This window comes from Phyllopteryx taeniolatus, chromosome 11 (assembly GCF_024500385.1).
Source record: "Phyllopteryx taeniolatus isolate TA_2022b chromosome 11, UOR_Ptae_1.2, whole genome shotgun sequence".
Classification (NCBI taxonomy): Eukaryota; Metazoa; Chordata; class Actinopteri; order Syngnathiformes; family Syngnathidae; genus Phyllopteryx; species Phyllopteryx taeniolatus.
This window is the reverse complement of record NC_084512.1, coordinates 11292900-11306152: the sequence shown is the minus strand read 5'-3', so window position 1 is coordinate 11306152 and position 13253 is coordinate 11292900. Positions and strand designations below refer to the sequence as shown.

General features: G+C 42.3%; 1 protein-coding gene across 5 annotated transcripts; it reads right to left on the bottom strand.

The window, feature by feature from the left end:
- Positions 1-7: 7 nt before the first annotated feature.
- srd5a2b (steroid-5-alpha-reductase, alpha polypeptide 2b) lies at positions 8-12894 on the bottom strand. 5 transcript variants are annotated; one of them, XM_061789613.1, is made up of 7 exons: positions 10219-12894; positions 9640-9840; positions 9496-9546; positions 5928-6088; positions 1158-1259; positions 920-1070; positions 8-836 (listed from the first exon to the last, which is right to left on the bottom strand). In XM_061789613.1, exons 1-7 carry the CDS (start codon positions 10428-10430, stop codon positions 770-772), a joined length of 945 nt encoding a protein of 314 aa, XP_061645597.1. In that variant the 5' UTR covers positions 10431-12894; the 3' UTR covers positions 8-769. The 5 variants fall into 5 exon arrangements, with proteins under 5 accessions (XP_061645597.1, XP_061645599.1, XP_061645598.1 ...); XM_061789615.1 differs by having other exon boundaries at positions 9496-9842; XM_061789614.1 differs by lacking the exon at positions 1158-1259 and having other exon boundaries at positions 9496-9840.
- Between the last annotated feature and the right edge of the window lie 359 nt (positions 12895-13253).

Below are 13253 nucleotides of genomic sequence, written 5' to 3'. Positions count from 1 at the left end.
CAGTAAATTCAAAGCATAATAAATATAACATTTTAATGCAAAGCAATACAAGTGCATGAGAAAATACTTACATTTCATAAACTATCATTTTACAAAACCGTAAGAATGACGTGCAATTTGCTTCAGTTTATTATTTTTCAAGTTATTCTTTACAAGTGTATGATCACAGTGACTGTATATGGGGGGGGGAAGTTTAACATTTGCGGCATTTCAGTCTTCCTCCTCGTTTCCCAGCCATTCCTGCATGTCCTCTAACAGTCAAGGACAGGGAGTCTGTTACAATTTTGTTTTATTAGTAGTACATTTAATGATGATTGCCGCACCTTTTTCTGTTATGGTTTAGTGTCTGTGTACTTTTTTTTTTTTCCACAGTACATATGTAAATATTTTTTTACATTAGTTAAGATTTCCTGATTGTATCTTATGTATCACTATTATGTATGTGACTGTCAAATGGCCAGGTCCTCATTGTAAATGACAATTGGTTCTCTACTGTTTTACCTGGTTAAATAAGGTTCATTGATCTTGGCCTTCTAGTCTTGCCAATTCCCTCCATAGTGTTCTGTATCCTGGTGGTTGATATGACTGAACCACCACCAATGAAAGGTACTGCTAGAGAACATCTAATCGGATGTTTGAATCACCTCAAGTGAATCCTTCAGTCAGTAAACCTACTTTTGCACATGAACAAAATATAAGTAGCAAATGCATATATGTGAATTCTGCGGGCCTGTCAGCCATTGTCTTCAGATCACAGTGGGATCTTTTCTCAAAGTAAAAATGGAATTACAGCCTTTCGAGACTTTGGGTAGTCCTTGAATTTCTCCTTGTAAAACCTAAAAAACAAATGAGACACTCTGTCACTCTGTTGGTATGTGGTATAGTTTGTCCGTACTGATAAGCTTCTAGTAATTGTCACCTGTGATGGTAAACAGCTCTTGGGCCTATGAAGCATGTAGTAAACACAGCAAACGAGAGCGATGGAAGGCTCCAAGTTGCCATGGCGTAGCCAAACCACTCAAAAATCTCTCCAAAGTAATTTGGCGCAGATACATATTCAAAAAGGCCTCCTGGAGGAAAGATTAAAACACAACACAGGTGATAACACACATAACTAATACCATATAGTTAACCAGGGTATAAATTCAGTTTCTTACCTGTAGGGACTTTGTAAATCAATTCCCCCTTTTTCCTCAAGTTACGTAGATGATAATCACTGTATATATTGATTGCCATTCCGGTGTAAAATAGTAATAAACCTAAAATAAATTCTCATAAATTATTCATTGAAAATAATTTACAGTAGCTATAAAGTACACAGTTGGAAAACTTGTTGGTACCCCTCTGTTAATAAAAGAAGAAAAATACAATTTTCACTAAAAATAACTTTTAACCGACAAAAGTAATAATAAATAGAAATTTACTGAAAATTAAGCAACAAAAATCAGACAACTTTTGAATTGTGATTCAGCAGAATTATTTAAAAGGAAACAGGCCTGGACGTCCCCAAATTAACATCACAAACTTGTAATCTGTCAATCTGCCAATTTAAAGGTTGTCACTGTGCTGGTTGGTCTTATGCTGTGTACCACACTGAAAATAAACAACAGAAAGCAAAGGATAAAGTGGCCTCAGTAGATTAGAAATAAAACTATAGACAGGCATGTAAAAGGTGAAGGCTACAAGACCATCTCCATCCATCTTGATGTTCCTGTGATTACATTTGCACATATTCAGAGGTTTAAGGCCCACGGGCAGTAGCCAACCTTGGACATTGCCGCAAGAAGAAAATGGTTGACAAATTAAAAATCAATGAGTCCAGAAAAACCTCCAAAGAAATTAAAGGTCAACACCTCGGACAAAGTACAACAGTGTCAGAGCGCACCATCCGTTGTTGTTTGAGCCAAATTGGACTTCATGAGAGACACCAGTGTTGCAAGCCAATCATAACAAAAGCAAGAGTGGAATTTGCTACAATGCATATTGACAAGCAGCAAAGGTCTGGCCCTGTGAGGGAAACCGTAACTACAATATGACCCGGGTCAAAAAGAAGTTTGACACCCCTGCTATAAATGCATTTTGGAGAGAAGTGTGCTGCCTAGCGTCAGAAAGCTTGGTGTCAGTCGCAGGTCATGGGTGTTCCAACAAGATGACCAAACCACACAGCTGAAAACCTAAATGGCTTAGAGACTACTTCCTGAAGTGGCCTTCCATGAGCCCTGAGCGAAATTCTAATGAGCCTCTGCGGAAGGACCTAAAACACCATCTGGAGAAGACATTCTTCAAACCTGAGACAACTGGAGCAGTTTGCACACGAGGAATGGGCCAAAATACCTTTTGACAGGTGCATGTCTTACTCAGAGTTACAGAAATCGTTTGGTCACAATGATTTCCTCAAAAGGTTACGACATAAAATATTTTATCATTTTTGTCTACGTCCGTTTCATTAGTTGTTATTGTTTTAAATTAATCAGTTGAACCACAATTCAAATGTAATGTCTGATTTTCATTGGTTAATTTTCAGTACATTTTGATTTATAACTATGTCAGAATCAGAATCATCGTTATTTGCCAAGAATGTCAAAAACACAAGGAATTTGTATCCGGTAGTTGGAGCCGCTCTAGTACGACAACAGACAGTCATTTGACAGAGAATACTTTTGAGACATAAAGACACAAAAAAAAAAAAAACAGTCACTGAGCAGTAAAAGGTTGCCAGTAATGTGGTAATGCCGGTACACTTATTTATTTATTTTTGACAATTGTGCAAAAAGATGCAGAGTCCTCTAGCAATTAGAGCAGTTTGACTAATAGAACAATAGTCCGGTGCAATGACCATTGTGCAAAGGGCGCAGAGACTTCAAGAAATGTATGTAGTTTAAAGTGACTAGTAGTGCGATAATCTGGGACAATGTCGATTCTGCAAATGTTGCAGATGCTACTCAGGCACATGAGTGGCCAGTATTGGTCAACAACAGATGTGCAAATAGTGGAGCGTGGCGAGACTACTACAGTGAGTGCACGAGTAATGTATAATTGGCCCGACAGAAATGTGACAACAAACTCAAGACAAAAAATTGGCAGCATGTTGGGATGGAATTGTAAATTAACTGTTTAAGAAGTTAATGGCAAGAGGAAAGACGCTGTTGGAATGTCTGCTTGTTTTAGTTTGGATGAATGTGGAGGGTCAAAGAGGATTTTGCATGCTCTTGTCTTAGTTCTGGCACCGTACAAGTCCTCAAGGGTAGGTAGGGGGGTACCAACAATCTTTTCAGAAGTTTTGATTGTCCATTGCAGTCGGAGTTTGTCCTTTTCTGTAGCAGCACCAAACCAGACTTTGATGGAAGAACACAGGACTGATTCGATGACTGCTGTGTAGAACTGCCTCAACAGCTCCTGTGGCAGGCCGTGCTTCCGCAGAAGCCGCAGGAAGTACATCCTCTGCTGGGCCTTGTTGAGGATGGAGTTGATGTTGATCTCCCACTTCAGGTCCTGAGAGAATGTAATTCCCAGGAACTTGAAGGTCTCGACGGTTGACACAGGACAGTTGAACAGCGTGAGGGGCAGCTATGGTGAAGGATGACTCCTGAAGACCACGATCATCTCTAGCGTGTTCAGCTCCAGGTTGTGTCGGCCGCACCACAGCTCCAGCCGGTCCACTTCCTGTCGATACACAAACTCGTCACAGTCTTTGATGAGGCCGATGACTGTGGTGTCGTTTGCAAACTTCAGGAGTTTGACAGCCGGGTGCGTTGGGGTGCAGTCGTTCGTGTATAGAGAGAAGAGCAGTGGAGAGAGGAGAACCTTGGGGCGCCCCAGTGCTGGTGGTCATTCAGACTCGAGATTGCAGGTTTCTTGTGGACTGGGATGATGGAGGTGTTGAAGTTGTCGGCTAGTCTTTTATTGTTCTCAGCTTGGGGGGGTTAGTCGCTTGTAATTGGTTAGCGATTGTAATGCATGCCAGACTGATTTAGAGTCGTTAGCGGTAAACTGTTTTTCTAACTTCACTGCATAGTTTCTCCTTGCAATGTTAATTTCTTTAGTCACCTGGTTTCTAGCGCGATTATACAAGACCCTATCCCCACTTCGATATGCATCCTCTTGAAACGTTCAGTAACTTATTTTTTTTTGTATTCATTAGAGGGCTACCAACAATTTTGTCCATGTGTATACGTGTCGTCCAGTTCATGTAAAGTGCCACCAGAAAGTATTCACACCCCTTTACATTTTCCACATTTTGCTATTTTACAGACTTATTCTAAAGCTGATTTGAGTATAGTTTTCTTAAAAAAATAACAATAATAAAAATCGACATAGAATATCCCATAATGACAAAGTCATTACTTTGAAGACCTCCTCAATTCCACCGACACGCCTTCCCAAAGTAAAAACATATTTGTGTAAATTTATTTTAAAAAAATGTAAACATTAAAACACAATCGTACTCACACCCTTAGCTATTACGCTCAACCTTAAGCTCAGGTGCATCTGATTTCCATTGATCATCTTTGAGATGCTGCTACAACTTGAATGTAGTCCACCTGTGGTAAATTCAGTTGATAGAACATCATTTGGAAAGGCATACACCTGTCCATATAAGGTCTCATAGTTGGCAGTGCATATCAGAGCAGAAACCAAGCAATGAAGTCTAAGGTATTGTCTGCAGACCTCCGAGACCGGATTGTGTCAAGGCACAAATCTGGGGAAGGATACAAAAGAATTTCAGCAGCATTGAAGGTCCCGAAAAGCACTGTGGTCTCGATTATTTGGAAATGGTGGAACCACCAAGACCCTTCAGAGTTCTTGCCGTCCGACCAAGCTGAGTAACCGGGGAAGAAGGGCCTTGGTCAGAGGTGAACAAGAACCCTGTGGTCACTTAAGGCGGAGCTCCAGTGTTCCCTTGCGGAGATAGGACAAACATCCAGAAGGTCAACCATTGCTAACGCACGCCACCAATCAGGCCTTTATGGTAGAGTGGCCAGACGGAAGCCACTTCTCACTAAAAGGCACATGGCAGCTGGCTTGGAGTTTGCCAAAGGGGACCTTAAAGATTCTCAGAACTGCAGAACCAAAATTCTCCGGTCTGATGAAACAAAAAAAAAAAAAGAACGTCACATCTGGAGAAGAAGAGGTACTGCTTGTCACCTGGGTAACACCATCGCTACTGTGAAGCATGGTGGTGGCAGCATCATGCTGTGGGGCTGTTTTCTACTGCAGGAACTGGGCGACTAGTCCACATAGAGGGTAAGATGACAGCTGCCAAATATAGAGACATTCTTCAAGAGAACTTGCTCCAGAGTGCTCTGGAACTCAGACTAGGGCGTCAATTCACCTTCCAACACGACAATGGTCCAAAGCACACAGCCAAGATAACAAAGGAATGGCTTCAGGAGCAGCCTGTGAATGTCCTTGAGTGGCCCAACCAGAGCCCGGACTTGAATCCAATCGAACATCTCTGGAAAGACCTAAAAATGGCTGCCCACCGACGCTGCCCATCCACCCTCACTGTCCTTGAGAAGATCTGCAGAGACGAATGGGAGAAAATGCCCCACAACAGGTGTGCCAAGCTCGTAGATACATACCCAAGAAGACTTGAGGCTGGGATTGCTGCCAAAGGTGCTTCAACAAAATGTTAAGCCAAGGGTGTGAATACTTATGTACCTATTATGTTTAAATGTTTACATTTTTAAAGAAAATTGCACAACTGTCTGACATTATGTTTTTACTTTGTCATTATTGGATATTTTATTTAGATTTTTTTAACAAGAAAACTATACTCAAATCAGCTTTAGGATAAGCCTGTAACAGCAAAATGTGGAAAAAGTGAAGGGGTGTGAATACTTTCTGGTGGCACTGTAAGTGAGGGATGCACTTCTTATGACATAATGTAGCCTATCTAAGAGCTGCAATGGCATTTTGATACCCACCAATTTTAAGCCGACAGTCAGTTTTCCACTCATCCAGCTGAGCACAATGCAACAGGTAGTGTCCCTGCAAGAATCCATTCACAGAGCAAATGATAACTGCTCCCACCATCACACTCAGTGGGTAAGGGTTTCCTCTGATCAGGAATGAATGGATGAATGTTCTGGGATCAAAAGAGGGTTCACAAAACAAGTTAAATATTTAGCTATGCAGATTCTGTTTTTGTTTTTGATTTGTTGTTGTTGAAAATTTTAAACGTGGTAGAGGAAACGTGGCCCACGCCCACACTCGGAGTGGCCCCTAAATAAAACTTTCCTCTGACATGACACAGTGCAGTTTTAGGTTGTAATAACACTATTCCCTACTATAGAGCAGACATCACTTACTATAGTGAAGTCATGATGAAAATCAGCAGGAAGGGAGGGTAATCATATGAACGCTAGATTCGCCAGCGCGCTGCAGCTGCCTGACTAACCGACGTCCCTACGTGGCGGCCATGTTGAGGAGGTCAATGCCAAAACGTATGCTATCAACACACAACGTCTTTGGTTTTCTTGCCGTCCACACATGGAATGTACTAACGACAATGACCTCCCGAGCTTAGTGTCGCCGTCGGCACGAAGCACAAAATGGGCGTGTCGGATCGACCAATACATGCCTATGAGGAATGACGTAATGGCGAAAAGCTGCGGTAATGCCCAGATCAGACTACAGGTTTTAGCCCCGAGTAGCTATCACGGGTGATATCCCAGATCGGGCCAGACATATTTCGTCGGGAACGACCAAACTTCTTATACTGTGACATAATCCACGGCCTGCCATGAGCTGTGCCCTGCAGTTCTCTTGTTGGAGCTTGGGTGGCTTCTCTTCCCAGTAATCAGCACCACCTGTCATCAATCAGCCTTCATCACCACCTGCATAAAAGCCTGCCAGATACAAGACTTCACTGCCAGAGTATTAACGTTCTCCTGGGGTACAACGGCTCTCAATCCTACACGTAAACTACGCCAGTCCTCGCTATCCTTCTGACCTCTGTGTTTTTCCTTGTCCTCAGTGCTCCTTCCGTGTTCCTCGCCGAGTGACTTCTTCCATCACGCTGCCAAGCCATCATTGCCTGGCCTGTTCACGCCACCGCCTGCCACACGTTCCCTGCCTCGACTAACCACCGGTACATCTCAAGGATCATCTCCATACCCTCTTTCAATAAATTGTTCATCACAAAGGTCTCAGCCTCCGCTTGCTTCTGGTTCCAGTCAAAATCGAATCGTGACACGACCAACGATTTGGCCCAACTATAGCCCTATGACGCCAAAATGAAAGGTCGAGCATGTTTGTTTTTTTCCGTTTTTTTCTTCTTTCTGTGTAGTGTGACATATCAACGACCACTCCCTGACAGCGCACCTTGAAGTCGACCAATAGGATTGCATATTGTGACTGGCACATCGCCAGTTTTTGTTCTTTTTTTCCATTGCAATACATTGGCGAGATCCATTGTTGATAGTCACCATGGTAATGCCAATCCCTAATTTAGAGTATTCAATGAACCTAATGTGCACGTTTTACCTAACATGCATGTTTTTGGAGTGTGGGAGAAAGTTGGAGTACCTACAGAAAATTCACGCAAGCACGGGGAGAACATGCAAACTCCACACAGGAAGGCCAGAGCCTGGATTCGAAACCCCAGCCTATGAAATGGGAGGCAAATGTGGCAACCACTAATCCGCTGTGCTGCCACAATACTATCACTGTACAATCCTTTGTCTAATTAAAGACAATACCATTGTGAATGGAGAAAGTGAGGAGGGACAGAATTATGTTTGTTTTTTTTTAGTTTTTCTTCCACAACCTTTATTTAATTGAATACACTAAAAAGACAAGATATTTAATGTTCAAACTTGATTGTTTTTAGCAAATAGTCATTAACCTAGAATTTTATGGCTGCAAAACGTTCCAAAAAAGCTGGTACGGGTGGCAAAAAAGTGAGAAAGTTGAGGAATGCTCATCAAACACCTGTTTGGAACATCCCACAGGTGAAAAGGCTAATTGGAAACAGGTGGGTGCCATGATTGGGTATAAAAGAATTGCTCAGTCATTCACGAGCAAAGATGTGGTGAGGTTCACCTCTTTGTGAACAAGTGCGTGAGAAAACAGTTGAACAGTTTGAGGACAATGTTCCTCAACATACAATTGCAAGGAATTTAGGGATTTCATCATCTACGGTCCATAATATCATTAAAAGGTTCAGAGAATCTGGAGAAAAAACTGCATGTGAGCGGCAAGGCCCAAAACCAACATTAAATGCCCGTGACCTTCGATCCCTCAGGCGGCACTGCATCAAAAACTGACATCAACGTGTAAACGATATCACCACATGGGCTCAGGAACACTTCAGAAAACCAATGTCAGTAAATACAGTTCGGCGCTACAGCCGTAAGTGCAACTTGAAACTCTACTATGCAAAGCAAAAGCCATTAATCAACAACACCCAGAAACCCTGACCGGCTTCTCTGGGCCCGAGCTCATCTAAGATGGACTGATGAAAAGTGGAAAAGTGTTCTGTGGTCAGACGAGTCCACATTTCAAATTGTTTTTGGAAATTGTGGACGTCGTGTCCTCTGGGCCAAAGAGGAAAAGAACCATCCGGACTGTTATGGACGCAAAGTTCAAAAGTCAGCATCTGTGATGGTATGGGGCTGTGTTAGTGCCAATGGCATGGGTAACTTACACATCTGTGAAGGCACCATTAATGCTGAAAGGTACATACAGGTTTTGGAGAAACATATGTGGCCATCCAAGCAACGTCTTTTTCATGAACGCCCCTGCTTATTTCAGTAAGACAATTCCAAACCACATTCTGCACGTTACAAAAGCGTGGCTTTGTAGTAAAGTAAAGAGTGCGGGTACTAGATTGGTTTGCCTGCAGTCCAGACCTGTCTCCCATTGAAAATGTGTGGCGCATTATGAAGCTTAAAATACGACAACGGTGACCCCGGACTGTTGAACAGCTGAAGCTGTACATCAAGCAAGAATGGGAAAGAATTCCACCTACAAAGCTTCAACAATTAAGTGTCCTCAGTTCCAAAACATTTATTGAATGTTGTTTAAGGAAAAGGTGATGTAACACAGTGGTAAACATGACCCTTCCCAGCTTTTTTGGAAGTGTTGCAGCCATAAAATTCTAAGTTAATGATTATTTGCTAAAAACAATAAAGTTTATCAGTTTGAACATTAAATATCTTTGTAGTGTATTCAATTAAATATATGTTGAACATGATTTGCAAATCATTGTATTCTGTTTTAACACAATGTCCCAACTTCATTGGAATTGGGGTTGTATAACAAATCCCTGTGGCACATTCGGATTTAGTAACTACATTTTGTATTTCATCGGTTGCTTTCAGTATCTGTCAGTCTCTATCATTTTTGTTTAAACTGTCCTCTTCATGCACTGACATGCATGCATTCCTTATTTGTTTTTGCATGCATTCTTGCCAATAAAATCGTTATGTAATGATTGTCTCTGTTCATACTATTTGCAGACAGATCTTATCACAACTGCCTTTTCTTTACCTGTGAAAATAGTGAAGGCAAAAGGTTCCAAGTAGTAGCCTCTTTCCCACACTGTAGGGTTTGTGCGAAGTGAGCATCAGAAGTAATGGGACCAGAATAGCTGGTAACTCCTGGAGAAACCAAGCCAGGCGGGCTGGCACCAACCTGGTGTGACGATCGTGTACCATGTGGCGGCCATAGCTGGTTTGAGTTTTCCTATGGTGGTACAGATGCCATAGTCCTGCCATGATCATGCCAAAGCTGAGATAGTTGAGGAAGTCCTCATTGCAGTGCATCTTGTGTGTCTGTTTCCTTTCTTTCACTCTGGAGAAGTCTTCAAAAATGTTAAACCAGCCTCTGTGGAAACTCTCAAAAGAAAAGAGAGGTGTGTCTCTCGAGTTAATTGTGTGAATATACAAATGTGAATGAACATGATTTCCTCTTTGAAGACATTCGGAAAATTGTTGTCGACAACAATGTCATGGTATCTCATTTAATGCCATGATATCTGGCGTAATGTATGGGGTGCCGTTTGTAAAGCTGCTCATGCCAAAAATAACAGCAACATTTTGTCACATTTAGCTTCAAAACATGTTTTAAAAAATGTGTGAATTTTCGAGTCACTTTTCTGCACATTTAGAACAATATTCGTCAAATTGATAGTTAAATCCAAATATTAAATGTTACACCTAAATCTCAAATCTAGATGTTAAATCTATATTTAAATGTTAAATATATACCTACATATAAATCTTAAAGCCATCCATCCATCCATTTTCTGTACCGCTTATCCTCACCAGGGTCACGGGCTTGCTGGAGCCTATCTGCGGGCAGTAGGCGGGGTACACCCTGAACTGGTTGCTAGCCAATTGCAGGGCACATTTAAACAAACAACCATTCGCACTCACATTCACACCTATGGGCAATTGGGAGTCTTCAATTAACCTACCATGCATGTTTTTGGGATGTGGGAGGAAAACAGAATTCCCGGAGAAAACGCACGCAGTCACGTAGAGAACATGCAAACTCCACACAGGCGCCAATCTTAAATCTAAATGTTAAATATATAAATCTTAAATATATGTATATCTAAATCTTAAATGTAAATTTAAATATGAATCTTAAAACTAAATGTTTAATATATGTTAATCTTAAATGTAACTATTAAAACAATCAAATACATATTTAAATATTAAATCTAAATGCTTCAGGTCTAACTAAATATTTAGCTAATATGCAAATCCAGACTGCCAAGAAACGAAGGTTCCAAAATATAACGTGTGTTTGTAGCATTAAATAACAACACGAAAACATAAAATAAAAAACATCTTATACATCTTAAACACTCAAAGTACTCGTCAAAGTTTCCATAACTGGTTTGTTATTTCAGGTAGTGATCATCTATGTTCAAGGGTCCATTTCCCTCGATGTTTTTTTTATACATTCTTTAACATTCTTTATTTTGGTGCTTCCGTTACTTGGTGCTACTGCGGGGGCAGTAGAGTTAGCAGGGACACCCAGACTTCACTTCTTCATCCAGCTCTTCCGGGAGAATCCCGAGGCCAGCCGGGAGACATAGTCTTTCCAGCATGTCCTGGGTCATCCCCGGGGTCTCCTCCCGGTGGGACATGCCCGGAACACCTCACCAGGGAGGCGTCCAGGAGGCATCCTAATCAGATGTCCCAGCCACCTCATTTGGTCCCTCTCAATGTGGAGGAGCAGCGGGTCTACTCTGAGCCCCTCCCAGATGACCGAGCTTCTCACCCTATCTCAAAGAGAGAGCCCGGACACCCTGCGGAGGAAACACATTTCGGCCGCTTGTATCCGGGATCTTGTTATTTCGGTCACGGCCCACAGCTCGTGACCATAGGTGAGGTAAGGAAAATAGAGCGATCGGTAAATTGAGAGCTTCGCTTTTCGGCTTAGCTCATTCTTCACCACAACGGACCGATACAAGGTCTGCATCACTGCATAAGCTGCACCGATCCGCCTGTCAATCTCCTGTTCCATTCTTCCCTCATTCGTGAACAAGACCCCAAGATACTTGAACTCCTCCACTTGCGGCAGGATCTCATTCCCATACCTGGAGAGGGCACGCCACCTTTTTCTGACTGAGGACCATGAGCTCAGATTTGGAGGTGCTGATTTTCATCCCAGCCGCTTCACACTCGGCTACGAACCGCTCCAGAGAGAGTTTGAGATCACGGCTTGATGAAGCCAACATAACCAAATCATCTGCAGAAAGCAGAGATGCAATACTGAGGCCACCAAACCGGACCCCCTCTACGTCTCGGCTGCTCCTACAAATTCTGTCTATAAAAGTTATGAAAAGAATCGGTGACAAAGGGCAGTGTTGGCAGAGTCCAATCCTCACCGGAAACGAGTCCAAACTCTGACACCAGCCGTACAGGGGCCGAACACCCCGTATCAGGGGGTTCGATACCCCATAATTCCGAAGCAACCCCCACAGGACTCCCCGAGGGACATGGTCGAACACCTTCTCCAAGTCCACAAAACACAAGTAGACTGGTTAGCAAACTCCCATGCACCCTCGAGGACCCTGCCGAGGGTGTAGAGCTGGTCCAATGTTCCACGGCCAGGACGAAAACCACAATGCTCCTCCTGAATCTGAGATTCGACTTCCCGACGGACCCTCCTCTCCAGTACCCCTGAATAGACCTTACCAGGGAAGCTGAGGAGTGTGATCCCCTTGTAGTTGTAACACACCCTCCAGTACACCTTCATAAAAAGGGGGACCACCACCCCAGTTTGCCAATCCAGAGGCACTGTCCCCGTTGTCCATGCGATGTTGCAGAGGCGTGTCAACCAGGACAGCCCCACAACATCCAGAGCCTTTAGGAACTCCGGACGAATCTCATTCACCCCCGGCGCCTTGCCATCGAGGAGCCTTTAAACCACCTCGGTAACCTCAACCCCAGAGAGAGGAGAGCCATCCTCAGCGACCCCAGACTCTGCTTCCTCATGGGAAGGCGTGCTGGTGGCACTGAGGTCTTCAAAGTATTGTAAAAAAGTAAAAAGCAAAATGCAGCTGGAAAGAAAAGGGTTTTAGGGGGTAGACCGAGAGACAGAACGGATAAGGGGAATAGGGGTGCGAGCCACAGAAGAAAAATAGTTGGGACAGATATTTGACTACAAGTAACATTACAAAGTCAAATAAAAAATGCTTACTTTTCAAAGGAGGTGTGTTTTGGCATTGTATAAAAAGAATTACCTTGCATAGTGACCTATAATGCAATTCATGCAAATCAACACTGTATAAAAATAATTTCCTGGTTACTATAATACAATTCGTGCAATCAGTGCACATAGCTTTAAAGTAAAACATTTTGTACAAATATTAATGGTGTCTAACTATCCAGAAGATAGAATAATACATTGTACTTTTTACAAGCAGGTGATTTGGAAGCTGTTAGATGAAATTCTCTTACTGTATCAGAGAATTCAGTCAGCCTATGTTCACGAGAAGCAATGACATTAGCAATTGTCTGTACTGTATGTCATTTGGAATAATTGAAATATAAGAAAACACAAGACAACAGACTTGCTTTTCAGTACATTTTACTTGCTTTGTAACATAAATCCTCTGCCTCGTCTGAATAATCTCTTGCAATGCTTTGCCAGTGGAACCTGAGATCAAAAAACTCCTTTTAGGGAGTAGTATATTTTTTCGGATAATGATGTGTGTAAGTTGTCATGTTTTAAGCAAGAAAAAAAAAATACAAATAAAGATAATTAAAAACCAAAAGAACAGTGCTGAG